We start from the raw sequence: 25,789 nt of genomic DNA, 5'->3' as shown, positions 1-25,789 counted from the left end.
GAGCTGTTTGGTGACCCCGAAGGGCAGGTTTTCAATGGGAGCTGCTGGGGGATGAGCGCTTTTGAAAATCTGCCCCTCATTTAGGTGCCTAAATGGGAGCAGAGCTCTTGGAAGATCTGGGAGTAGGTCCTTGAAAATGGGACCCCAAAAAAGTAAAGTGGGATTTTCTTAATGCATCCAAGTTAGTTGCCCAGCACCTCTTGAAAGTCAATGGGAGTTGGGTACATCATTCCCTTAGGTGCTTTTGAAAAGCCACCCTCCTCCAGGCCTAATTGTTTAAAAAGCTGGGGACGCAATGGACTGTCTAATTTCCATGCATAATTATCCTGATTGCATCTACCAGTGACCATAATTAGCCACTTGCCTGTACACCTGATTTACATACAGTCATGGGAATAGAACCCCCACTTCTGAATAAAGCAAGCTTTAAGTGACCCGCCCTACATTACATAGCAAGTCAGCAGGAAAACGGAATTAATAACCTAGGAGTCCTAATTTGTAGCCCCTGATCTACCCATTAGACAACACTGTCACAACCTAGTGCCAACCATCAGAAAATTACCCCAACACTGAGCATTCCAAGGAGAGTTCACAGGCAGGTCTGAGCTCTCACTACTAAGTGTATTGATTAAATGGCTATGTAACAATTTTCCAGATCCCTGTAACCTACAAATTAAGAGCGTGTCTGGGAGCTGTGCTGTCAAGCCTTCTGTCATCAAGGCTGCAGCATCACCAACACAAGAGCTCATTTAGTACCTGAACCACACGGATTTTTCTCCCCAATATTTAAAGTGTGGCTTTCCGGGAGAATTATTGACTGTCCCCTGAAACTGACCAGCACTAAATAAATTAGCCCATGTATATTTTAGCACGTGACTGAGAAGTCTGTGTCCTGGAATCCATCTTCTGATGTAAGCTCCAACTTGGTGACAGTGACATGGTTCCAGTTTATCTCTGCTGCCACTGGAAATGGAACAGTCTACGTTCGCTCTGCTTCTGGCCCCAGAGGCGGGCTAGGCTTACTGCACTTTGTCCCTCATTGTCTGGGTCAGAAGTTTGTGCCCCCCAGCTAAGAAGCAGATCAATGCAGTCACATTGGCCCATGACAGCAGCAGCGTGAAGAGCAGTCCTCCCCAGTGGTGTTTTAGCATGCAAATCTGCACCTGCGGAGAAGATAACGCATACTCAGAACCCAATAAGCCAGAAGAGGAGAGTGCACATCCCCTGGCATGTTCAAGGAAGGTGAAAATTAAATCCTCCTTAAGAAAGGATCTTGAATTAATCACCCTTATTTAAATTAACATATCTACAGGCCAAATGCTCTCTCTTCCTTGGCTCTGGATAACATCCTGTCTGAGAACTGATACACACCTATTCTGTTCAGGGCACCCAAGTCTGCCCTTGCTTCATGTAGGGCACATGAAGGATTATTATTTAACCAGATTTGTTTCTGAAACTCCTGGTGGCTGAAAAACCGTGAGGAGGATGATAATCAGGAAGGGAACATCCGTGAGGAGGATGATAATCTTTATCAAGGTTGGGTGTGAGAACCTCGGAGCGGAAGAGCATTGCTGGATCTTTTTCCTCACCACTAAGCAACTCCTCAGTAAGACGTGCCAGTGATGATAAAGAAACGTCCTTCCATTTAGGGGATTCTGGTGACATGAGTAAACCACTCATGCTTTGCTCTTGTGTTACATGGGATCACCAGAACCTCTTGATGGAATTACAGCCTGAACAGCGACAGCTGAGAGCATGTTATAAAAACATCAGGAGATGCTCTTCAGCACCATTTATTAATACTCAAGGTTAAACTGTATTAATGTCTCTTTAATGTCAAGAACCCCATTTTCCCAACTGAATCCACGTATCATTTATAAGGTTCATGACAGTAAAATGTGTAAGGCAAATGTTTCATGGTAGGCACAAATTCCCGCACTCGACAGGACACGTGCAGAGTCCTGCACTTAGGATGGAAGAATCCCATGCATTGCTACAGGCTGGGGACCGACTGGCTAAGCGGCAGTTCTGTAGCAAAGGACCTGGGGATTACAGTGGACGAGAAGCTGGATGAGTCAACAGTGTGCCCTTGTTGCCAAGAACGCTAACGGCATATTGGGTTGCATTAGTAGGAGCATTGCCAGCAGATCGAGGGAAGTGATTATTCCCCTCTATTCAGCACTGGTGAGGCCACATCTGGAATATTGCATCCAGTTTTGTGCCCCCCACTACAGAAAGGATGTGGACAAATTGGAAAGAGTCCAGCAGAGGGCAACGGAAATGATTAGGGGACTGGGGCACATGACTTATGAGGAGAGGCTGAGGGAACTGGGCTTGTTTAGACTACGGAAAAGAAGAGTGAGGGGGACTTTGATAGCAGCCTTCAACTACCTGAAGCGGGGTTCCAAAGAGGATGGAGCTAAGCTGTTCTTAGTGGTGGCAGATGACAGAACAAGGACTAATGGTCTCAAGTTGCAGTGGGGGAGGTCTAGGTTGGATATTAGGAAAAACTATTTCACTAGGAGGGTGGTTAAGCACTGGAATGGGTTACCTAGGGAGGTGGTGGAATCTCCATCCTTAGAGGTTTTTAAGGCCCGGCTTGACAAAGCCCTGGCTGGGATGATTTAGTTGGGGTTGGTGCTGCTTTGAGTAGGGAGTTGGACTAGATGACTCCTGAGGTCTCTTCCAACCCTAATCTTCTATGATTCTATGCAGTTCCTAGCCTGACTTCAGTGGGGGGGTCAAGTATTTATTGAAGTTTAAAGCAACAGACTTTGGGATCTGAGCACAGCTCTTAATGATGGAGATTACCTCACCAGAAGCAAAACAGTGATGGAGTAATACTCATGCAGTACAGATGGGCAAGTGTAGGGGTTGGATCACAGTGCACACTGGCAGCTGAAGTAGAAAGGCTCATTATGCTTGCATACACCCTGCAAACCCCAGGGAGGCCAATAGAAAGGATCTCATTTTTTCCCAATGCACTTTGGATCAGACTCCTACTGTCATATGAAGATATAATAAAATACAAAAATGGTGTTTGACTGGCCCGGCTTTTGCTCAGCATGGAAACAACCTGAGACGAAACATCTGGCTTTTCAAAGCACATGGCTGACTCTGTGATTTCCCATATATTGATTGCCTGTGGGCAAGACAAGGAAGACTGGGTTTAGTAAGTGGGGAAAAACACAGCTAAATAGTCTTGAGGAGCCAGTCAATAGCCTTGGAGTCACCTTAAGAGGACTCCAGGGAGCCCATCACAAAAAGAGCACACGTGCAGCATCTTCCATATGCCCTACAGGGGGCTGCCCTGGTTGGTCTTATTTTCATTGTCAATTTTCATAAGACCTGCTGGCCAGTGAAGATATATATGGGTTAGATGGTAGAAAAACAAATCATTTCTTTAGTCTCTATTAGCAGGTTCTCCAAAGAAAACAAGTGGGCGGGGGGGGGGAGGATACCAGATTTTAAGCAAATAAGAACAACAATGTAAAGGTACTGCAGACTGCAAACTTAACAGGTCCCAGCTGGTCACATGGCTGCTTCAGGCAGAGTATAAAAGGGAGGGGAAGGTGGGTCTAAAGGGAAGGGTGTCTCTCTCCTCCTGGCTGGCTGCCAACAGGGGAAATCTCCTGGGGTTATTACCTAGTGGTTTTCAGTTGGTTTGCTTTTATGTGTGACCAAGCAAGCCCTGAGGACAGGCCTTCAACGGATAATTTTGGGTGCTTTCTTCCCCCTTCCCTGGCTGGTGAAGCCACCCAAGAGCTCAAAGTAACTACAGGTGTTATGGGAATAAATATGATAAATAATGACAAAATTCAGTGGCTGGAAGCTGAAGTCAGAAAAATCCAAATTGGAAATCTGATGCCTATTTTTAAACCCTGAGTGTCATGAACTATAGGAACAGCTTACCAAGGGCTGGGGTGGATTCTTCCTCCCAACTGAATGCCTTTCAAAAAGTTGCCCCCTTTAGTTCAAGCGCAAGTCATTTGGCTTGATTCAGGAATCTCTGGGGAAAATTCTACCCCTGCCTTATGCAGGAAATCTGTCTAGATGATCATAAGGACCCCTTGAAAATTAATGAATATTACCATTTTCCAGAAGAAATTCTACAGCTGCAATGTGGCCTCTGTGGCTGGCAATGTACAATGCCACAAATGCTCGGTGCGCGATCCATTTCTTTTTCTCCTCTGGTCCCAGTAACTGTGAATTTGGAGTGCTGCATGTGGAGCCCTTTGTAACTCCTAAACGTAGCAGCTGGCGAAATAAACGAGAACATCACACAAATACTGACTGATTATTCAATCAATCAATTTCAATATTAAAAGTGTGTAGATACCTATAAAGACTCAAACTACAGGCTCTTACGTTCTAAACTTAAAGTGACCCTTGGCTAGGCAGCTGCCTGTGCACTGGAACCAGAAAAAAACAAAAACAAAACCAAGATCTAGAAGAGACTTTGGGTATTCAGGTCTTCTGGTAGGTAGAATTATAATTATAGCGGATCAGAAAAGATTTCCCCTCCCATCCACCTCCATAGAAAGCTTTAGAGTTTTTGGTGAAAAATCAAAAGCCAAAATATTTGAATTCTGAAATGCTGCCGTGGTGTCTCATGAGAGATGTAATTTAGGTGCCTCATGCTCCCATTCTCCTCAATAGGCTGGATTCCCTGGTCAGATTACATCTCCCATGATGCACCATCATCGCTCCTCTTGGTGAAGGGAGGTAATGTATCAGGCACTCTCAGGGTCGTTGAGTTGAAACCCCAATTTCTGGTCGAAAAAAAGTTTTAAACAGAATTTTTTTTGACCAGCTGAAAGTATAATGTATTAAATAATACACTGCATGTTTCATCTCAAAAGACACCATAGCATTTGTGGCCCACTCCTATGTTGCCCACCCAGCCAATACAGGATCAGTAGGAATTTTGGGTGCACAAGGAACATAGAATCAGGCCTTCAAACTGACATATACACTATAACCAACTTCACTTTACTTAACAGTGAAATACAGCCGCCTCTGGCTCAAAACATAGCAGCTGCTTACCAGTGTATTGCAACATTACACAACAGTGTAGGACAGGAAGTGAAGTACACCTCTGTATCCATGTCAAACAGTTGTGGAAACGTAGATAAGCAGAATGTAATTAGCCAAGACAACTGGGTAAAGAGCCCTTCTAACATGCCATGGGATATTTCATGACCACAGCTAGTCAGGACCTTGAGTTTACAGCACATTACCCTCTAATTCAGATCCTGGTTTAGTACTAAGCCCAGAGAGAAGAATGCCATCTTCTGAATCACTGAAGACCATAAAAAGAAAAGGAGTACTTGTGGCACCTTAGAGACTAACCAATTTATTTGAGCATGAGCTTTCGTGAGCTACAGCTCACTTCACGAAAGCTCATGCTCAAATAAATTGGTTAGTCTCTAAGGTGCCACAAGTACTCCTTTTCTTTTTGCGAATACAGACTAACACGGCTGTTACTCTGAAAACTGAAGACCATGTGTTCCACAGAGATCTCCCATCTCAGAGCTGACCCAGCCAAAGCCTAATTAGCTAGTCAAAGATCACAGCTCAAAGATCACAGTATGACTTCAGACCAATGGAACTCCCAGGAATTGTGGAGAAGGTGCAGATTTTGCTACATCAGTCCCTCCCTTCCATTGATTTTGGAAGCTTCATGAGCTTTGAAGGAGTCCTTAGCCTACTGTCCTTACTCGGGAGTCAGTGGATAAAGGACTACGTGAGAGAGGTTATATTCATAGCTCTGCCATTGACTCACATGACTTTGGGCAACTCACATATCCTGTGTGCCTCAGTTTCCCTAGCTATAACTGTGATAATAAAGGTTTAATCACCTTTTTAAAGCACTTGGAGATATATGGATGAAAAGTGCTATGTAAATACCAAGTATTATTATTATTGCTGCCCACAGAAAAAAGCATGGTGGTAAAAAGTGTCTGAAGAGAAGAGATATTTAAAATAGTGGCAATTTGCAATGAGAAAAATAAAGACTCTCCCATGGGGCAGTATATTGATCAAACAGTAGTATGACTGTGGGCAGGAAAAAGAATTGGGAAATACCACTACCAAAAATAAAGCCAAACTGTAGTGGTGACAAAAGGAAGCCCACTACAACTAAGGCCAGAGCTTAACAAAAGAAGCAGGCTGGCTGCTAAAGTGAACCAACATCAAAGATCTTCTCCCCTGAACTTCTTCCCTCCTTCACAAAGCTGTTCATCCTCTTTGGATTCCCAGTTGTCCATAAACTTCCCTCAGAAATGGACGGACATACTGAAGTCCTGGTGTATTACTGCGGTCAACCTTTCATTGGGTTTTACTACTAGCAGGTGTTCAAGATCACCCCATTGGTTTTTGACCTAGGACCCCAGATACAGCCTCCCCACTACTGGCTGCTCTCTGAAGATATTCACCTAGTACATGAATCTTTTAACAATCCCCCTTTTACAGTGTTTGCACAAAACAGACCCATCATTTACAAAAGCTATGGAATCAACCTGGGTAATATCTCCTCCAGCAGCAGCTGCCACGAGAAGCCCCCAGCCATCTTGTCGCCAGACGCGTATAGTAATTGTTCCGCCAGGGACAATATCATTGTATTTAAACGTAGACTCATCTGGCAGATCTACTGGAGGGAATGAAAAACGACAAGTCAAGATACCATTTGCAAAGAACTGGGTTATTAAGAGAGAAATTAATATGCACATCAACTGAAGAGATTCCCTTGCTACAAGACCATTATATGGTGGATATCATCCATTTGAAAATCTCTTGGTTTTTCTCTAGTAAACAGAACTTTGATCTGGCTTTGCTGTTCGCTCATTTATTGTTTAAGAAATAGGTCGCAATAGCACCCAGATGCACCATCCAGGATCAAAGTTCTATTGCGTAAGTGCCGTGCAAACATAAACACAGGCTCCCTGCCTGGAATAGTTTATAATCTAAAGTCCCGATTCTGCAAAAAGCTCCTTGTGAGTAGACCCATTTCAACACAGAGCTCATTGAAGGATCACGGCCTAAGACGACACGTAAAATATGAAAGGTGGAATGGTTGGGGGAGGGTAAAAGGTAAAGAGGGATACAATCAAAATATATACAGAGCATGTGTGTGTCTGGTGCACGTGTGTTGCACACAACTGTTTGTTTTTTATTCTAAAAACAAAGGGGTCTGGGAGAAAAGGAAATATGTGGTCAGGTATAGCTGGGTTTTGAGAAAGGGATCCCTGACAGACATTTATATAAACTCTCCAAAAATATGAAGTCCGGCAGCAAAAGTAACTCTGGACAGTTATCACTGGGTTCTAAAGAGCAGCAGGGAAACTGACCAGAAATCTTGTTAGTTTCACGCTGCTGCAGCTTGGCAAAGTTCTGAGCTGCCTTTCTGCAGACTCAAGAAGAGGGCCCTGCTTCAGTTTGCACTATGTTCACACTGGAAGGGTTTCGCCACAGCCTGAAGCACTAAGCAATTAAAAAAAATAGTGAAAGGTTAAATTCTGCCAAACTTGAGACTCAGCCCTGGCACCCATCGGGGAAAGCTCCCAAGCACCATGGGTGAGTGGGGTTTCCAAGCCCTGCAGGGGATCCCAGGGCTGGAGGAGGGAATACTAAGGGTTGAAACAAGAGATGGGTTCCAGGAATGGAGTAGGAAAAAGGAAAGAAGGTCTAGGATCTTCATCTGGCTACTAATGTCACTGGAATTGGCAGGGGTGGCCCCTGACCTTAAAGCAGGTACTGGGGACGCCCAATGTGGCAAGGAACCCAGGCTGAAGACCCCCAGGATGGTAGAAGTCCCCACCTTCATCCAGGTACTGGAGGCGTTGGAAATGCAGGGGGATACCAGTCAGCAGCTCCAGATGGTGCTTCAGCTTCAACACAGTCAAGTCGCTGTAGCACCTGGGTAACTGGAAGGTCTCACTAGTTTCAGCCAGGTGGAGTTTGATGCTGAATAGCCGGGGGGGCAAGCTGCTGTTCGGGGCCACTTTGTGGATCTTTCCCCGCTTGGAGCTTGGGTTGAACCAAAACATAGTACTACCTAAGGGTTGTGGTTGGACCTGGTGGTGGCCACTCCCTCCTCCTGCCAATGGCCGTTGTTCTTAAACACCCTCCAGGTGCCGTTACCTGGGCAGCATTAGCATGTCATAGTACATCTGGGCAGCATGAAGGATGTGGCTCAGATGTACACCATACACATGACATAATAGCTAGGTAGGCAGCTTAAGTATGATGTCATGTAGCAATCACAGTGGCATGGGTGTGTCATCATAGTACATATGTTCAGAGGAGCTATCAGCGCACATGCAGTGATTTTAAAGGGGGGCCTGTTCGCTCAGTCTCAACCCCCTCAACTTTCACCAAGGGTGACAAGAGCTTTTAGTTGGCTGGAGGGCAGCCAGGGAAGGGGAAAGGGAGTGAGCCTGCTGGAAGCAGTAACTCAGCCAACTCTTTTCCTTCTTTTTGTACGAAGATGTTCACTAGGGAGCAGGGTGAAGGCTGCATCTAAGGGTGTGTCTACACTAGCAAGTTTCTGTACCACAAATTATACCACTTTTATTAAAACGCTGGAATTAAATGGCTGTTGCGTGTCCACACTGTGCTCCTTGTGATGCTGGAGCTTATTCACATTAGCAGCTCTTGCAATGGCAAAGACAGCAGTGCATTGTGGTAGCTATCCCACTGTGCAACTGGCTGGAGGGTGCTTTGGGAAGTGTTTGCAATGCCTCATGGGGCAGACACAGCATCACATGATGCAGGTTTCCCAATCCCATTGTTCCATGGGCATCCTACAACCTTGCCAGCTGCTTTTCAACTGAAGGGGGGGGGGCAGAGTGAGTGTGTGTGTGGGGGGGAGAGAGAGTGAGTGTGTGTTTGGGGGGACAGACTATGTCAGCACGCGGTCTTGTAAGTACAGTGGCAGGAAGCACACACGCATACACACACAGCACAAACACTCCACATTAATGGTCTGCTTTGTGTCCCGGAGCAGATCAGCACAGCATACAAGGGTTGTCAGAAAAGGTGCTTTGAAAGGGGGGTTGGGGGCGCATGTCTCCAGGGCAGCTGAGTTCAAAACAATGAGCACAGCGGTCACTTGAGGCATTATGGGATGACTCTGGAGGCCAATTACAGCGCAGAAAGCAATCAAGTGTCTACACGGGCAACAGAGTGCCGGAGCCTCTGTGCAAATAGCCTTAGGACTCCCGTCGAGGTGGGTTTTCTGCACACAAAGTGGCTGGGCAGCGTGTACACCTCCGCAGTTTGAGTGCAAAAAGCTGCTTTACACTGCAAAAATGTGCCAGCGTAGACAAGCCCCACCTCTCTGCTCTGCAGTACTGGGGTCCTTCCTGCTCAGAACAGAACGAAGGCCGGAACCTCAAAGGGCAGCAGTTGAAGAGTCCCAGCCACCAGCCGCAGCTTCGTTTCCTCCCTCCTCCTAGAGGGTGGGGGTGACATGTTGAGATTTATCATTTATGATAATGTGGAGGAATGTGAGGGAGGAGAGGGGAGGAAGAGTTGCTCTTTGGTGAAGGCAGGAGTGGGGAATAGACACAGAGGGACCTTGAGACTGGGCATAGGAGCACATTAGGTGAGGAACCCAAAAGAGGACAAAAGGGAATTGTGCGTACAAATCCAGGGAAGAGCTGGGGAAGGAGTGCAGGAGAGCACCTTGAGAAGGGGAGACAGGTACAGAGGTGGTTGGGGTCAGGAGAGGTAAGTAAGAGCTGGGGAGAAGTATGGGACTTCTCAACTCATTTATGAGAAGGTACAGGGATCTAGGGGAGGTGAAAAAGAGGAGAAAGGATGACAGACCTTGAGAGGCAGAGAGCAGCACTGAGATGGGTGAAAATTAATAACCAGCATCCCCCCTGTGATGGGGTATCCACCCCCACAGGCCCTGGAAGGGTTAAAGTGGCTAGGTGGGCCAATTAACTCCCCAAGCTGCACCTGGAGGAGGAGCCAGGAAGCAGGATGAGGCTCAGGTGGATCAGAACAAGAAGTGCCTGGGCTCAGGGAAAGGTAGGAAGGTCCAGGAGAGAACAGACCTTGGCTGCTCATTAGAGGGTCCCTGAGCTGGAACCCAGAGTAGAGGGCAGGCCCAGGTTCCCCTGCCAGCCACAGAGGAAGTGGCAGCATGGGGGAATGAATGGGAAGACTGCCTGAGACTGGCACTGAGGAAAAACTTTGATGCCCTTGAAGAGGGAAACACACAGAGTGACCTGGCCAGAAGGCCAAGTCGCAGAGAGGCAGCTGCAGTTCCTGGAGCAAGAGGGGCTGCAGGGTGATAGAAGAAGCTGGGCCGAGGGACCACCAGAGGAGGGGGCAACACCTGGAAGGAGCTAAACCCCAGACGGGCCAGGAGGAGGTGCCCCTAGCAGTGAATGGACCCTGTGACATCCTTTTTCCTTCCCCACTCCCCCAGGCCCCTAGTCTCTTATATGGAAAACTTAGCACTGATGCAACATTAAGAAACCAAGCACAGAAAAGTGAGGAAATTCCATTATTAAGGCTCCTACAGCAACATTAACTTTGCCATGTTGCACGCATGCACTAGGGTATTTTATATTCCTGTTTTCCTTGTTAGTCTATAGCTGTTCATGGTTTATTTTTAACCACGTAATTACCACTTTATAACCCCAAGTACTGAACTTGTATTTTAAGCAGGTGAAGAAAACAAATTGTATATGCTATTTATGACAGGAGTCAATTACCACAGACATTTCGTAAAACAGTCATGAGATTTATTGAGATAAATACAATAGAAAGTTACATAGCTTCTATATTCTGGCAAATCAGTGGCACTTCCAGAGTGTCTCCACTTATTTGGGCTCTAAACAACACCGTTTATAGATGACAGCTGCCACTAGGGCAGAATCCTGTTAGTTGCCAAGAGTGTATCATATATAGTGGATACAGTGAGTCTGAATTCTAAGCAACATGACTAACATGCTTTGGATTACAAGTGCCTGATAATTTTCTACAGCATCCAAGCAATATTGCACCACTAATGTTATTCTCATATCCCTTAGCCAAAAGTGTTTTAGAGTAATATTCTTGCTGCTTTTGCAAAGGTGGATTGACTACCTCACTTTGCTCCATTTGGCTTTTAAAATACAGTTTTTGCATAATTTAAACAGCCCAGAGAATTGCAGGTGAATACACAGCTTTAATCTTCATTGCAACCATCTGTCTAGTGTGAGTGGTAAAGTGCAGTCTTTAGTCATGCTGAAGTCATATTTCCAGTATAAAATGAAAACAAAATGCACACCTTGGAAAAAGTGAGCCAGTTTAATAGAACTGCATGTTGTCTGAAGTTAAAGGAAGATCTGTTGTCCCCTCTAGTGCATGCAACTATCGAGTTTTAATGAATTTTTAAAAGCTCTACTAAAAAAAAAAAAAAAAAAACACAAAAACACAACCCAAAAATCACATCATTTAAAATGGACGTGAATTTCTGGAGTTAGAAAGGTGCCAAAAAAAGATTTAACACAAATTTTTGTTATGGCGTTTAGCGACCTTAGTTGGTGGTTTACAAGTGATTCTAAGAATACCATCATGAAAAACTATCCCAACTTTCCATAAACACACAGAAGTTTGTATTTTCCAGTAAGTTACTGCAGGACAAGGTAACTTTTTAAGACGATTATGGAAACAGAAAGCTGGGTTGTATTAATGTTCAAAGTAACCAGTTTATATACAGTACGTTTAAAACATATCTATGTACACTTAAAAACTTTATGATCAGTGCTGAGAAATTTAATGACCTGTTAATAGTCAACAAAAATAAAACCTGGTCAGAACAATCTTAGAAAATTTGAACTGTTTAAAAAATATTAGTATAATGTTAGCATTAGAAAAAGATATTAAAACTACAAAAAAACTAACTTGCATTTTTTTTTGCTGAGAAATTGCAGTCATAAAAAATTGGTTTGCATTGAAGAGGCATTTGTTTTAAATTATATAAAAAAATTAAGGGTGGAAATTGTGGAATTTACAGATTTTAAACTGTTTTCTGAAATAGCAACAATATATTTCCGCCTATAGTTTCTAAAAGCATCTTATGGTCTTGCAAGCAAACGATTTATTACAAATACTATACATTATAATGCAAAACTAGTTTGGTAAATATTTATACAAAATTAAACACTCAAAAAACCATACACATATCAGGCTGGGAAAGCTACTTGCTATGAGGCTGACAATCCAGTTTTAAGAGAGGAGTATTTTTAACTTCCAGACGATATAAGTAATTCATGTTATAACAATGAAATAAAGTGGAAGGAACTATTCTTTTACTGGTCTGTTTACACATTAAGCAAATGCTGGACACAGTAATTTACTTGTCATTAAATGAGATCCATTTCCCCATAATGCAGTATATATACTGCAAGGCTGCTGTTCTGAGTCAAAGCCCATTGTCTTCAATAGGTTTTGGATCAGGTCCTATGTTAGTTCAAGTCTCTGTACACGGGAAGGCAGAGCTGAAATAAGCAGGGCCCAACAAAGAGAATCAGTTCTCTAGCTTAAGTGACTATTTTGCAAAACTGCCAGGTTTAGTGAAGAGGATTTCATCCTACTTTTTTCTACCGAAGTTCCTGTTTAGATATGAGAAGAATCCAATATACTGTCAAGTTAATGTAATCTTGGTTTTTCACATTTCATTTTTTGTTTACATCCAATCCAAAGAATCATGACAACAGCTACAAGACTACAAACCGAGTCTGTAAAGTAAAATAGGTCAACTTTTGTACTCTGGAAATCTGCACTATATGGAAACATACAGAGACCACAACATAAGAATTTTTCTCTGTCATTACAGTACAGAGAGACAGATTCCCAGGGATCTGAATGCTGAACCAGATACAGTGTTTTTCAAGTCACAGGTGGGTGGGTGGGTGGGTGTGTGTGATGCACTCCCATACACATGCATCCCTACTTACACACTTTGCAGAGCATTTATACATGAAGTCTCTGCAATAAGAAGTAACCTCTAATCTGTGACCTTTGAGTTCCTTGAATGAAATGAACTTTGCTAGGGCAGAATTAGCAATTTCCAGTTTGGGAAGTTAACAGTCCATGTATATTACACACCCATCAGTACTAGCAGTGAGAAAAGGAGACCAAGGATTAACAGCAGGAAGTGAGAAAAAATGTTAAATAATAATAATACAGTTTACAAAAGACAAAGTAATAAAAACTGACCCAATATACAGAGAAAGTCAAGCCCTGATTTTAAAAAACATCACATGTACGTTAAAAGTAGAAGTAAGCCATGCTTTAGTTCCAACAAGCCACCTGTGTTGTATAACGTAAAATGGCTTATATGAGTCTCACTGGTGTGGGATTCAAATTTTTTGAATTCTTTTGCCAAGTGTCAGGAGCTATTCACATATATACATTTTTTTCAGGTAAATAATAAAATGCAGTACTATAAACAAAAAATATAAAAACCACAATAAAATGGGGGAAAGCATCTACACACAAGCTTACTAACTTCAGGTTTTTAAACTTACAAGCTTAGAGGGGTTTCTAGCAAACTGCTTTATTACTGGATTTTTTTAAAATACAGTATTTAAAAATATATTACTGTAACGGATGATACTGAAATGCTGTATGTGTGCAACTTCGTAAGAGGATATTTACAACACTGGACCTTTTGTAGAGATGAGTTACAATCCATGTTTACAAGGAAAAGAACAAACGTTTGAATGTAGTCATCCAATCTGACGCACAGCTGTAGATATAAAAGTGGTCACTGAATGAAGATAATGGCATTTTCAACAAGCCCTTTTCTCTCAGACCAGGGAGGCAATAAATTGCTTGGTTCCATGTTCCTCCAAGAACATGAAGTGTGTCACCATTTTGATGTTCAGGGTTTGTAGTAGATGAACAGTTTAGTTTTGTTTTTCAAGGGAAGTCATGTCCATATTGTTCAGTTTTGGTTTTACAGTGGCAAAAAAAGACACATCTTGGTCTCTGTCCGACTGTAAAGCTAGAACAGTCTCTTCCACAGCTTCTAGATGAGGGTTGCCAACACTTTTAAAATAAGCTAGAACAAGAAGGGGGAAAAAAGGTGAGGGGGGGAAAAACAGTTTTATTCAGAGTTGTGCTGTACTGTACACTTCAGGCACATCACAAAATTATTCTTACCCTTTGCCAGAAGAGAGAGAATGAAACTTTGCTTTTTTTTTTTTTAAATTTAAAGTTACAGATCACACAACGGACATGGTGGGATTAGTGTTAGGGTCTTCCCTCATCCAGAGAAGTATGTCTAACTTCGAGGCTAGCCTCCCTGGGGAAGCTAAAGCAAGTCCACGGAAGTTGAGAAAGAAGGCTGTGTTTTTTTCTTAATTTCTTTCGCTTAGGACTTGGCAAAGGGAGAGCTCTATGCTGAATACTCAATATTTCTATAAGTGGTTCTTTGCTTTTGCTGGCCCCCAAGTGGAAACGTACCAGGAAGAAAGGAAAATTGGCAGGCTGCCATGTTCTTTTTTTTTTTTTTTTTTTTAGTACTATCAAAATACTCCCATTGACATAACTGATTCTGGTGAGGAATGGAGAAGGGTGACTCCCTTTATAAAAAGGCATATATCAGAGGCGGCCTGGATGTTTTGAAAAACAAATACAGGAATATGCATATGAGTGGATGAGTGACCATATTTGTAAACAAGGCTGTTATACTATTCATTCTCTAGAACTGAGAAATAGTTGATGAATATAGCAAACGGAGTTTGTGCAGAACCTTTTAAACATCCGATTACAATTCCTTTCATTTATTTTGATCCTCTGAATTTCTCAAAAGCATCTCCTCTTTGGACCTATAATTTACTGATGTCTCTTCTTAGCCTTCAGTCAGTGCTTCTCAAACTGTGGGTCACAACCACATTTTAATGGTGCCGCCAGGGCTCGCTTAGACTTGCAGGGGCTCAGGGCCAAAGCCCAAACCCCACTGCCCAGGGCCGAAGCCCAAGGGATATAGCCCTGGACGGTTGGGCTCAGGTTACAGGGCCCCTGGCTGGGGCTGAAGCCTTTGGGCTTCGGCTTTAACCCCTTTCCCACCTGGGGTGGTGGGGCTCAGGGCTTTGGCTCTGTCCTGCCCCCTGGGGCAGTGGGACTCAGGTGGGCTCAGGCTTCGGTCCCCTGTCCTGCAGTCATACAGTAATTTTTTGTTGTCAAAAGTGAGTCGCGGTGCAATGAAGTTTGAGAACTCCTGCCTTAAATAATTTATATAACATGCTATGTGACTTTCCCACTATAAATAGGCATTCAACTGCCTTCCATTGAATAGAATATCACATCTGTTGTATTATGTCAAAATCACAAAAGGGTGACAAACCACAGAGGATATACAGTAGCTTTTTAATGCTAGCAGAAAAAAAAAACTTTTTGAAAGGAAAAAGAAGCCTGCGTTCTTTTTGCAAACTAACTGATATCAAGCATTGCACAGGCTGAATTTAAATGTAGGATCCCAAAATTATAGTGTACTAGTTTCTGCCTTTGTTATATCGTTATATCGTAAATCTGAACATTCTTTTTATCAGCTGAGCAAGCCAATTTGTGAAAAGCTGCGGTGTTACAGAAATGATGGAATTAATGAGAAATTAGTTCTTACATCAAAGGAATTAGTTTAGCATACCTTTCTCCAACAGCGTTTGCCTTAGAGCCTTGGCTAACAGAACCCTTACGTTTGGCACAGGATCAGAAGCAAGACTTAAAAGACTGGGAAGTAAGTGTTCGACAAAATGGTCAACAGGCATACACTCTTCTTCTACTACGGCCTGTGGAGGTAAGAGCAGAACAGAAGATAAAGCAATCAGTGTATCTTTAACAAAAACAATTATCTCCGATTCCTTTCCAACTTGCCTCAAGTTTAGCTTGTATTTAAAAAATGTTAGTTATCTGGCTGTCTATTTCAGATGTATTCCTAACTCTCAAATGTATATTGTTCCACACACGCAGCCTAAATTTACATTCACAAGGGGAGGTTACTTGAATATATTTTTTCTTTTAATGGCCCTTCCTTCCCCTGGAAGTTTTTGGAAGGACACCACAAGCAAAGTATCTGATTGATTCACTCAAGGATAAGTACCATTTGGTCCTTCTACCCTGTGTAGATATGAATTTAGGATGTCAAGATTCATTTAAAGTTGGCCCAACGAAGGCAGTGGACTTACAATTTTTATTCTGGGAATCATTAACACCTTGGCTTTGCTTCTCCTCTTCCCACTGCCTTACAACTAACTACTAGTATGAATCATTTCCCTGGCTAAAAGAAAACAATGTATGGCCTTTTCATGGACTAGTATTGACCACCAAACTGAAGAGTAGGGCAGTCAATGGCCACTTCCCCTCCTCCTCCTCTCGGTAGCAAACAAGTTTAGTCACTTTAGAGACATACCTGTTTTCCACTAACTCTGGGCACCCGGCAACCACCACTAATTCAAAGAGCACACGTGAACTGTATAGTCCCTGTCTAAGCACAATCCTGCCAGTAGTCTAGGCGGATTTCACAAAACACAGCTTGTTTTCAGTCTCATCTATATTTTGCTTTGTTGCCAAGACTGCTGACAATGGAGGGTGCTACTTCTGAGGTTTGCTTTTGTGATTTGGACATGTCAGTTCACACAAGCCACTGAACCACCCTGAGAAGATAATGACTTTCACTCATTACTGATTTGGAATAGTTCTTAAATACTCTGGAGGTGAATGGCTCTATATTCCTTTACCAATTCTGAAAGCCATTCCTGCCAGCATTATGAATCCTCTCAATTTGTAGATACACCCATACATGTAAAAAGGCAATCTAACCTGACAAATGAAGGCAAAAGCTTGTCTTCCAATCCACTTGGAACAATGACGGAACCTTGCTACAAGCTCATTAATGAAATTTAATCCCAACGCATTTGCATTATTTGCATAGAACTTCTGTAGTATTGCCACAACCTGTGAAAAGATCAGAGGGCAGATTTAGACTGTGAATACTAGCATTTAAGTGGCATCACTTTACTTGAAGACTACTACTTAAGAATGCCAAAACCTCTGCAGAACTATAGGTATCATTAAACTATAGTGTTGTTTGTTTTGACAAAAGCTTTACTTAGCACAGCTCTGAAATGCAAAGGTTGAGAGAAGAGGCCATTTTTAAGCTTCTTTACTGACCCAACTGTCTACTTTGCTATGGTCTCACTCAAACACTGGTTTTAAAAGAAATGTTACACTACCACTTTGTGGTGTTCTCAGCGATATCCTTGCTAATAATAAATACTAAATAATAATACCACCACCACCACCACCTTTCCATGGAGGACCAAAGCAGCAAAGAGCAGATCCTGTGATGTCTGTGGTGCCAGCATGCAGACAAGTTCTCTACTTACTAAATACTGTTAAACAAAACTATATTCTAGCATAAAACCAACTTACAGGAAAGAACAGTGAACAGTAAGATCATTTGTCTACTTTTTCATGTATCAGATTACTTGCATGTCCTTCTCTACAGAAGGCATATATATTTAACAGAAAAGGTCTGACACAAAATGGGCTCAAATAAGTCATTAGAAATAAATTCAAGAGAATGGTGCTGCTATCTCCTGAATAGTTACGATTACATATGAGAATCTTAGTTTTGAGGAAGACGAAGAAAACAGCAGTTACTCATATGTGGATCATTCACAAAGAAAATTACCATTAACACTATGACACAAAGGAAGAAAAGAGGGAAATTCAGAGTTCAGCTTTCCCCTCAAAGCAGGCACATCTTCCAAGTGCAGTTTAATACTTCACCACCACACGATGTGCAACATTACATACTATCAGGGCTACAGCACATCAGATTATAGTAAGTAGTCAGGATTTCATTTTGTATTCCCGTCATTCTGTACATACGAGTTAGGCTGACTTAAAAAAGAACTAGGTTTTCCTTAATCTCTTTTATACATATATATTCTTATCAGTAAGTTTAAAAATAAAAGTCCATGCAGACCTGGGTACATACATTAAAATTCCCCCTTTATCTTGAAATATGTCTTTAAAAAAAAAAGTTCTGTTGGTTAACCATGTATTTAGCAGGCTTACAGATTTGTAAAATTAGTATTTACTCAATATACCCAATGCCCAGCCCATTCTGTAAACTTTTATTGAGCCACAATTTAAAAAACACAAACAAACAGAGTTCTAATGTAACAGACTGTGAGTGAGAATTTTTTAAGCCACGTTGCTCGGGAGCCTCTGATTTTTGCCTTTGCAAAAATGCACCTGAAAAAGTTTGCATGAAATCCCAACCTCATTGAAGTCAATTGGAGTTTTGTTACTGACTTCAGGTGGGGCCAGGACTTCACCTTTTGTCATAAGAATGGCCATACTTGGTCAGACCAAAGGTCCATCTAGCCCAGTATCCTGTACTCTGACAGTGGCCAATGCCAGGTGCCCCAGAGGGAATGAACAGAACAGGTAATCATCAAGTGATCCATTCCCTGTCGCTCATTCCCACCTTCTGGCAAACAGAGGCTAGGGACACCATCCCTGCCCATCCTGCCTAATAGCCATTGATGGACCTATCCTCCATGAATTTATCTAGTTCTTTTTTGAACCCTGTTATGGTCTTGGCCTTCACAACATCCTCTGACAAGGAGTTCCACAGGTTGACTGTGCATTGTGTGAAGAAATACTTCCTGTAGTTTGTTTTAAACCTGCTGCATATTAATTTCATTTGGTGACCCCTAATTCTTGTGTTATGAGAAGGAGTAAATAACACTTCCTTATTTACTTTCTCCACACCACTTTTGTTTCTGCAAAAGTGCATGTATAATTCTATTGTGCCAAGAAAAAAATTGAGCATACATGGAAGATGTTGAAACTAAAGCTGGTCCACTTTTTTTTTTTTTAAACAAGATTTTTTTTTAAATGAAAAAACTACTTTTTTCAAAATTTGTAAATTTTAAAAAAATATTTCAATTTTTTTTTTCAAAAACAGATTTTTTTGAAATTTTTCATTTATCGTTTTGGGGATTTTTTTTCTTCCTTTCAACGTCTCTTTTTCCTCCCTGCAGTGATTTCTTGACAACTGAAATTAAAAAAAAACCATTTGGAGCACAGAAACTACTTCACAATACTTCATGAAAAATTGTCTCTTCATTTTTTGACCAGGTCTAGTTGAAACATATTTGTGTTCCTAATATCTGTTGTTACCATATAATTTCAATAAACTTTTCAAGTCAATGTGTTGCTATTAAATACATTTTTCATAAATCTTTTTTGCAAGAAAAAGTAAAATCCTTTACCAGTTTGAAGGAGATCCACCTGACTTCTGATACTTTATCGGAGCAGAGAGTTAACGCAATGTGCCTTAAGTAGTCATACACATCATTGGGGTTGTAGAGTTCTAATATCAGGATCAGCTGTCTGAAACACAAGGGATCATTGAGTCAAAACATTCCTCTCTTTTTCTTTATGGCCTTCCTGCTGAAGATGGAGGAAAATCATTTTGGTTTCATGAACAAAGTTGTTGAAAATCTGGGAGAACAATCATTTTTTATTATGCAAAGCTTGGGGATTTTGTTCTTCTGTTTAGTCTCCCAACCAGACTAAAATTTATACATGAAGTGCACGTTTCAGAACTACTACATTTCAATAAAGTTAAATGTATAAAAATGCAGCTTCAGTGATGAGATTTCACATAAATTACAGGTGTATAAGGGAATTATCAGAAACTGCAAAGTAAGTTACTTAGGGATTCTCAAATTCCTTATCTTACTTTCCCCCTCATCCCTTCTTCACTAATACTTTAAAATTTATTATTCTTAGATGAAAATGTTGAGGAATTTTGAAATTTTTATGCTATGATGGGAAACTTCTTCTTAACTGCAGAACATAATCACACATACTCTTAGGAAGTTAAGATGAGAAATATTTGAATTACTGCAGTGAATACGTAAAGATCGCCTACTTAAGTTGCATCATCTGTAGGAAACTGAACATAACATATCACAGCCATAACAACAAGCAGCAGGTGGTGAAATTCTGCCAATCACAGCAAAAAAAAAAAAAATCATACCGACGTTACAAAGTTCTCCCACTAGATGTCAGGGAACTCACACAACATTCACTGCAGTTTTCTTCACTGGGTTTATAATACACGGATAACATTACACCAGCAGTCCAGTATGGGGGTTAAAAACTCAACAGACCAAATAAAGCATACTGAATTAAGATTACTGTGAAGGAAAGTATTTTAATTGTATGCATTAAAATGCTTTACGAAAAGAGTTTAAAGTAGCTTGAAACATCAATCCAGGAATGTGTATGTCTACAGGCTAGCCATTTAGATCCTGAAACAAGCCACCATTACTAGAACCATTACCAGTCCCTAGTCCATCCCCATTCTACTCCCACTTGGGTGAAAACACCAAAATGAGTCAACTAATTGTACAATGGAAAAACCAATGCCATACACATTTTGTTGATTTATACATAAGCACCACAACTAAATAGGATCAGACATACAACTGAATGAGCATTAATATAATCTGCCAGAGTTTTATAGATTTTAAGACTGTAAGGGAACCTTTGACAATCTAGTCTGACTTCCTATACACAATAGGCCATTAAATTTCACTCAGTTACTTCTGTATCAAGCCCAATAACCTGCATTTGACTCCGCCTGCTGCTCTATATAGGTCTATTGCAAAAGGGACCATTCTTGGCTGGCCCTACCATAGAAAACATGATTAATAAATAATATCTTCCAGAACGGCATCTAGTCTTGACTCAAAGGCATCAAAAAGAGGAAGAATCCACCATTTGCCTTGGTTGCTTGCTGCAACGGTTAATCACCCTCACTGTTAAAAATGTGTGTCTTATTTCTAATTTGAATTTGTTTAGCTTCAGCATCTAGGCATCTGTTCTTGCTATGTCCTTCTCACTTGATCAAACGGTCCTTTATTACCTGGTATTTTCTCTTTGTGAAGATACTTTTACTCTGGGGACAAGTCACCTCTCAATATTCTTTTTAATAATTTAAACAGATTGAACCCTAAGTCTCTCACTGTAAATGCATTTTCGTCAGCCCTTGAGTCACTTTTGTGGCTCTTTTCTGCACCCACTCTAATTTTCAGCATTCTTTTTAAATTGTGGACACTAGACTTTAAGCAATACTCTAAAATGTCTACCAATGCTATATACAGGTGTAAAATTACCTCCCTACTCATATTTAACTACATGGAAGTAGTGAGTAACCCTACTATTTGCCAACAATGAGAAATGCTGTCAGAGCATGGTTCAGCGAGATAGGGACCTATGTGAAATAAGTTGATGGTACAGTTCCTAATGGACAGAGTCCAAATCACAAATCCATCACTATAACTGGCACCTCTGGCTGGCTGCCTCAGCTGAGGTGAATGATAATGGATACTGCTCTATCCTCTTGTCTAACAGATGATCCCTAAAGGTTGGGCTAAGGCTCACTGGTGGGACAATATGGTGTAACCTAAATTGTTGCTACTGTACAAGATTTTCTGGCCTTAATGTAGTTCAAATTTTAACCTAAAAATAGTCTCCATGTCCCCTTAAATGGAAAGCTACTGCCATTTGCTCACATTCAGGGTGTGTTAAAATTCTGAACGTTACCATGAAAGGTAATGGAACCACACATTAACAGGTTTTACTTACTCTGCCAGCTCGTAACGAAACCTCCAATTCCTGCTGTTATCAGTCACGACAAATTCTTGAAGCTGGTAAAGGTATTCGCGCCTTTTGTCTGCATGAAGCAACTACAGGAAATGTTGTTCCACAAACAACGGATTAGTAAATACAACTGATGAATCCAGCAGTTTGAAACTACAGTTTGAAGCTTTATAAAACACTTTTCACTTCTTTCAGGGTTATTCTTCTATTCTTTACTCTCCTGTCACTCCTGTTTATTTGTATTTTCCTGATAGAAAGAACTCTTAAAATCAGATTACAGTTCACAGGGAATCTGCTTTTTCCTCCAGAAAACTAAAGCCCAGATTCTGAAAGTAATGCACACCCAGTTGGGGTAGCTACGTATGCCAAGGGCTACTTCGGCACTTCTTGCAATGGACCCTGAGGATGGACTTGATGACCTGATACCCTTTTTTCATTCCTCAATTAATCGTAGGCCACTTAGATTGCTCTGAACACCAATTCCACTACAACAGTTTACAAAAGCAAGCAAACAAAGTCAGAGGGGAAAGTGGAAGATCTTTAATTAAAATTAAATTAAATTAAAAAAACTTAACTTCTCTGCAAAGAATCCCAAACCCAAAAAACAATTACGTTATACATTTGAATTCACAAAAAGCTTCTGAGGCAATTGCTGCATGAAAAAAATGGAGGTTTGCATGTGCCTAATAAAATTAAAGCAGAAATTTAAACTGCTATATAATCTCCTACCTTAAGGAAGTCATAGAGATGTTTAAGAACTCCAATGCGCACTTCATCCAGATCTTTTAAGAATCCATTGAAGATCGGCACCAGATCAGCTGCTGTTAGTTGATCCCCTAAAATAACAGCCAGCTCGTGTATGGAAAAAGCTAGCGTCCGACGGACCTTCCACTGTCCATAGTTAAGAAAAACCAATCTAGATTAAACACTATATTCTTGAGCAACTCTTAAATAGAAGTACACTTATATTTTGAAGGGTACGGGCAGAAAAAGCATAATTCGTTACACGAAAACCAGGTGCTGCGTAGCATGTGTGTCATTTATAAAGTCTCCTTTCTTAAATAAAAAAAAAAAGTGCATCCAGCACAACATTCCAGATTTATCATAAAATTTTATTCACTGTCAATTTTAGATATTATTTCTTGTAAACTACAGCATAGTTTGCTTATATTTCTAATTTGTATAATTTGCTTAGAATTCTGAATGCTTATTTGAAAATGCAGTTTTACCTGTACATCTGCTGCCAAGGTCTCATACGTATCTTTCAAACAATGCCAGTTTTGCCGGCCCAGAGTTAAGGCCACCCCTGGGAGACTATATGCACAGTGTTTTGCTATTTCAGTGTCAACAGTCTGGGCTCGAGCGGGGTCAGTCATTGACAAGTACTGGTCTAATAAAGGTTGAGGTATGATATCCTACAGATAAAGATAGTAAATTATTAACATTAATAAATTAAAAAAAGAGGAAGATATTATAGGTACGGAAAGACAGCTGCTCTAGCACAGCATTCTCTCTTGCCTCTAACCAGGTGGCAGGTGCACAAGGGGCACATGCCAGGACAGAATAACAAATGACTGAACACTCCACACCCTACATCAGGCTAGCGCAACAAACTACAGCACGAGTCACTACCGTGGGTGGCTTGTCATCCGGTTTAGACAAAGCAGTAGGCAACAGTCTATGTATCAAATCAGGAAGACAGCAAAGGTCGATTTTTATTACTGATCATCATCATTTTGGGTGCTGCATCAAGTTATTTTATGCAGCTAGATCTAACAGCTAGATTTTCCAATGCAGTTCTGTTTATATAAACTTCTCTGGCAATTTAAAAACAAAATTGTAGCTTGTAGGTCAATCTGTACACACAGTGACAGCAGCATATTAAGCTGCTGCCTGTGATATGTAGGCAGCAGCTGGGGACACCAGAGAGAGATCCCTCTGCAGCACCAAATATGCACTCTGTGGACCTGACTGGAAAAGGAAAAGCCTGGATTTTATCAAAATCAATAGCGTTCTACTCATTAATGCCTAGAACATTTTCTGAAATTTTGGAATTGATTGGACAGGTGTTTCTTTGTCTGTAATGTGATAATTTGTAAATGCCACAGAGTTGAGGGTAAAGCCTCATGAATTAATATTTTAAATCACCTGTAATTTCGATTTATCATCTTCAATGGGTGGAATATGATGTTGTTCTTTCTTTAAAAATTCAGTGGTCCCATTGTGTTGTTCCTCTGACTCCTGTAAAAGGATGTAGTATTTATGATTAAAATAGTTAGTTTTTCTTTCTTTCATTATAGAACTACTGTTTAGTATATCTCAAAGCATTACACTGAAGAGCAACACAACTCAGACACAGAGCGGGTCTTTGAGGGCCAAATCATGCTCACACCACTCATGTAAGTAGCCAAGTCAAGATGATTACTTATGTGAGTAATGCAAGCAGAATTTGGCCGTATAAGAATCAACCACAACAAAATGAATTCCATGCAATGTCTTAATCAAGAAAGGATCAGTTTTCAGCTTCACGAATAGCAAGTCAGATCAAGAACAATCACTATGATTAACAGATACTGCACATCTAGTTATTGACCCACTATGGCAACGAAACAAATATATTACCCCAAAGGACTTTCTTTAACCAAACTTTATGATTGTTAAAATGTCCACGGGACACTAGCCAGAATATTTTGATTTCAGTAAAAAGGTCAATGTTGAAATAACTCCTCTGCCTTCATGCTCACACTCTGAATTCAGAACCATGTTCAGATTGAGCAACTAATATTTTCAATACTTTAAAAGGTATATAAATTATTAATTTTAATTGCAATGAACCCAACATCCTTCAGATACTGGAAGGTAGTTTCTTATTTATTCTCTAAAGGTTCTACTCTCTCTGCAAATGTAGCAGATGTTGACAAAGCAGCTCAATATATTTGCTTCAGAAAAAAATAACACACTGATAAAAGTTTTATTCATTTTGGAGTACAGTCCCGGAAACTCTACTTCTCCTGTACTTCCCCTCAAGATATTGCTTTTATTTTCCCACAGACCAGTGAAGAAACTGTTCTGGTGAACTCCAATCCAAGATCAATATGTCAATTTGTGAAGTACACCCCCTTCTGAATTCCTAATAAAAAGCTGGTGATTAAAATATTTACTCCTGTATTGCGGAGGAATTAAAGGCGAACACCAAGTTGTACTTACAAAACATGTGGTAGCACTGAATGTGTTATTTTAGGGGACAAGCAGGGTTTTAGTATCTTCCTATGATTAGCTCTATCATAAAGACAAAATTATAAGCACTGTGAAAAAGTTTTCCTATTAGCCTATATGCACATTAAGAATATTGTAAAATGGCAATCAGGAAGAATGTGTGTTGTCACTGGTTGATTTAGTCCCTTGTCTGGGGACAAATGACTTATATTTGCTTCAGAAACAGGAAAGATTTTTCTAGGTTTGTTTTCTATGAAGATCCTGTAAGGCCACTTAAAGGTTTCTATTTCCTGGCTCACCTGAACCTAAATAGAAATAAGCTTCTTGAAAAACTTTAAATTTTGTTTTATATTATAAGTGGGATATACTAAATTATACTACAGTAGTGTCTAGGGCCCCCAGTCAAGAACAGGGCACTGCTGTGCTAAGTGCTGTGCAAACAGAGGTAGACATTGTCCATACCTTAAAAGCTTATTCGTCTATCCAGAGGATGAGTATATACTTACTTTGCTTTTCAGTATACTGGTCATGGATTGGTTGCTCACATTGCCCTGGAATGATGAAGAGGACAAACTGTTCTTCTCCACAGTGGCATGGCTGGCTTCAAAAGTGGACAATTCATTCTGAAGTTTGCCATTGCTCTCTTCTGTGTGTTTGGTCTCATAATCATTGATGGAATCAAACTGAGCAGCTCTGAGCGCAGCGGACAATACTTGAACCTGGGCTGTATAAAGTAAAGGGATTGGGGGCACATTTAGGGCTTGTCTACACAGCTTGGCAAAGTGCACCAGATGGATGTGATCTGTAAAGAGCACTAAGAGGCTGCCCTCTAACTGCCCTGTGTAGCCCCTGATGATGCACTCTGAAAGATAACTAG

The 25,789-nt window shown here is 41.0% G+C and overlaps 2 protein-coding genes across 4 annotated transcripts in view; both read right to left on the bottom strand.

Annotated features, from left to right (window-relative positions):
* Nucleotides 1-849: 849 nt before the first annotated feature.
* Nucleotides 850-8,048, bottom strand: ANKRD60 (ankyrin repeat domain 60). The gene is given in 4 exon segments (XM_074970078.1): nucleotides 850-1,163; nucleotides 4,092-4,257; nucleotides 6,522-6,652; nucleotides 7,820-8,048. Coding segments are annotated over 4 exon segments (840 nt in total).
* Nucleotides 8,049-10,797: 2,749 nt separating this feature from the next.
* LOC141997418 (serine/threonine-protein phosphatase 4 regulatory subunit 1-like) overlaps nucleotides 10,798-25,789 on the bottom strand; it is a 39,337-nt gene continuing 24,345 nt past the window's right edge. For all 3 annotated transcript variants that reach the window (XM_074969782.1, XM_074969781.1, XM_074969784.1), the window contains 9 exons: nucleotides 25,419-25,636; nucleotides 23,845-23,937; nucleotides 22,926-23,111; nucleotides 22,426-22,587; nucleotides 21,682-21,782; nucleotides 19,296-19,416; nucleotides 16,828-16,962; nucleotides 15,656-15,797; nucleotides 10,798-14,068 (listed from right to left, as the gene is read on the bottom strand). In XM_074969782.1, coding sequence (XP_074825883.1) covers nucleotides 13,914-14,068; nucleotides 15,656-15,797; nucleotides 16,828-16,962; nucleotides 19,296-19,416; nucleotides 21,682-21,782; nucleotides 22,426-22,587; nucleotides 22,926-23,111; nucleotides 23,845-23,937; nucleotides 25,419-25,636 — 1,313 coding nt within the window. In that variant the 3' untranslated portion in view covers nucleotides 10,798-13,913. The remainder of the gene's footprint in view (nucleotides 14,069-15,655; nucleotides 15,798-16,827; nucleotides 16,963-19,295; nucleotides 19,417-21,681; nucleotides 21,783-22,425; nucleotides 22,588-22,925; nucleotides 23,112-23,844; nucleotides 23,938-25,418; nucleotides 25,637-25,789) is intronic.

The sequence above is a fragment of the Natator depressus genome, chromosome 13 (genome assembly GCF_965152275.1).
Source record: "Natator depressus isolate rNatDep1 chromosome 13, rNatDep2.hap1, whole genome shotgun sequence".
In the NCBI taxonomy this organism is placed as follows: Eukaryota; Metazoa; Chordata; order Testudines; family Cheloniidae; genus Natator; species Natator depressus.
The sequence above is the reverse complement of the archived record's forward strand: the minus strand, read 5'-3'. Positions and strand labels throughout refer to the sequence as shown.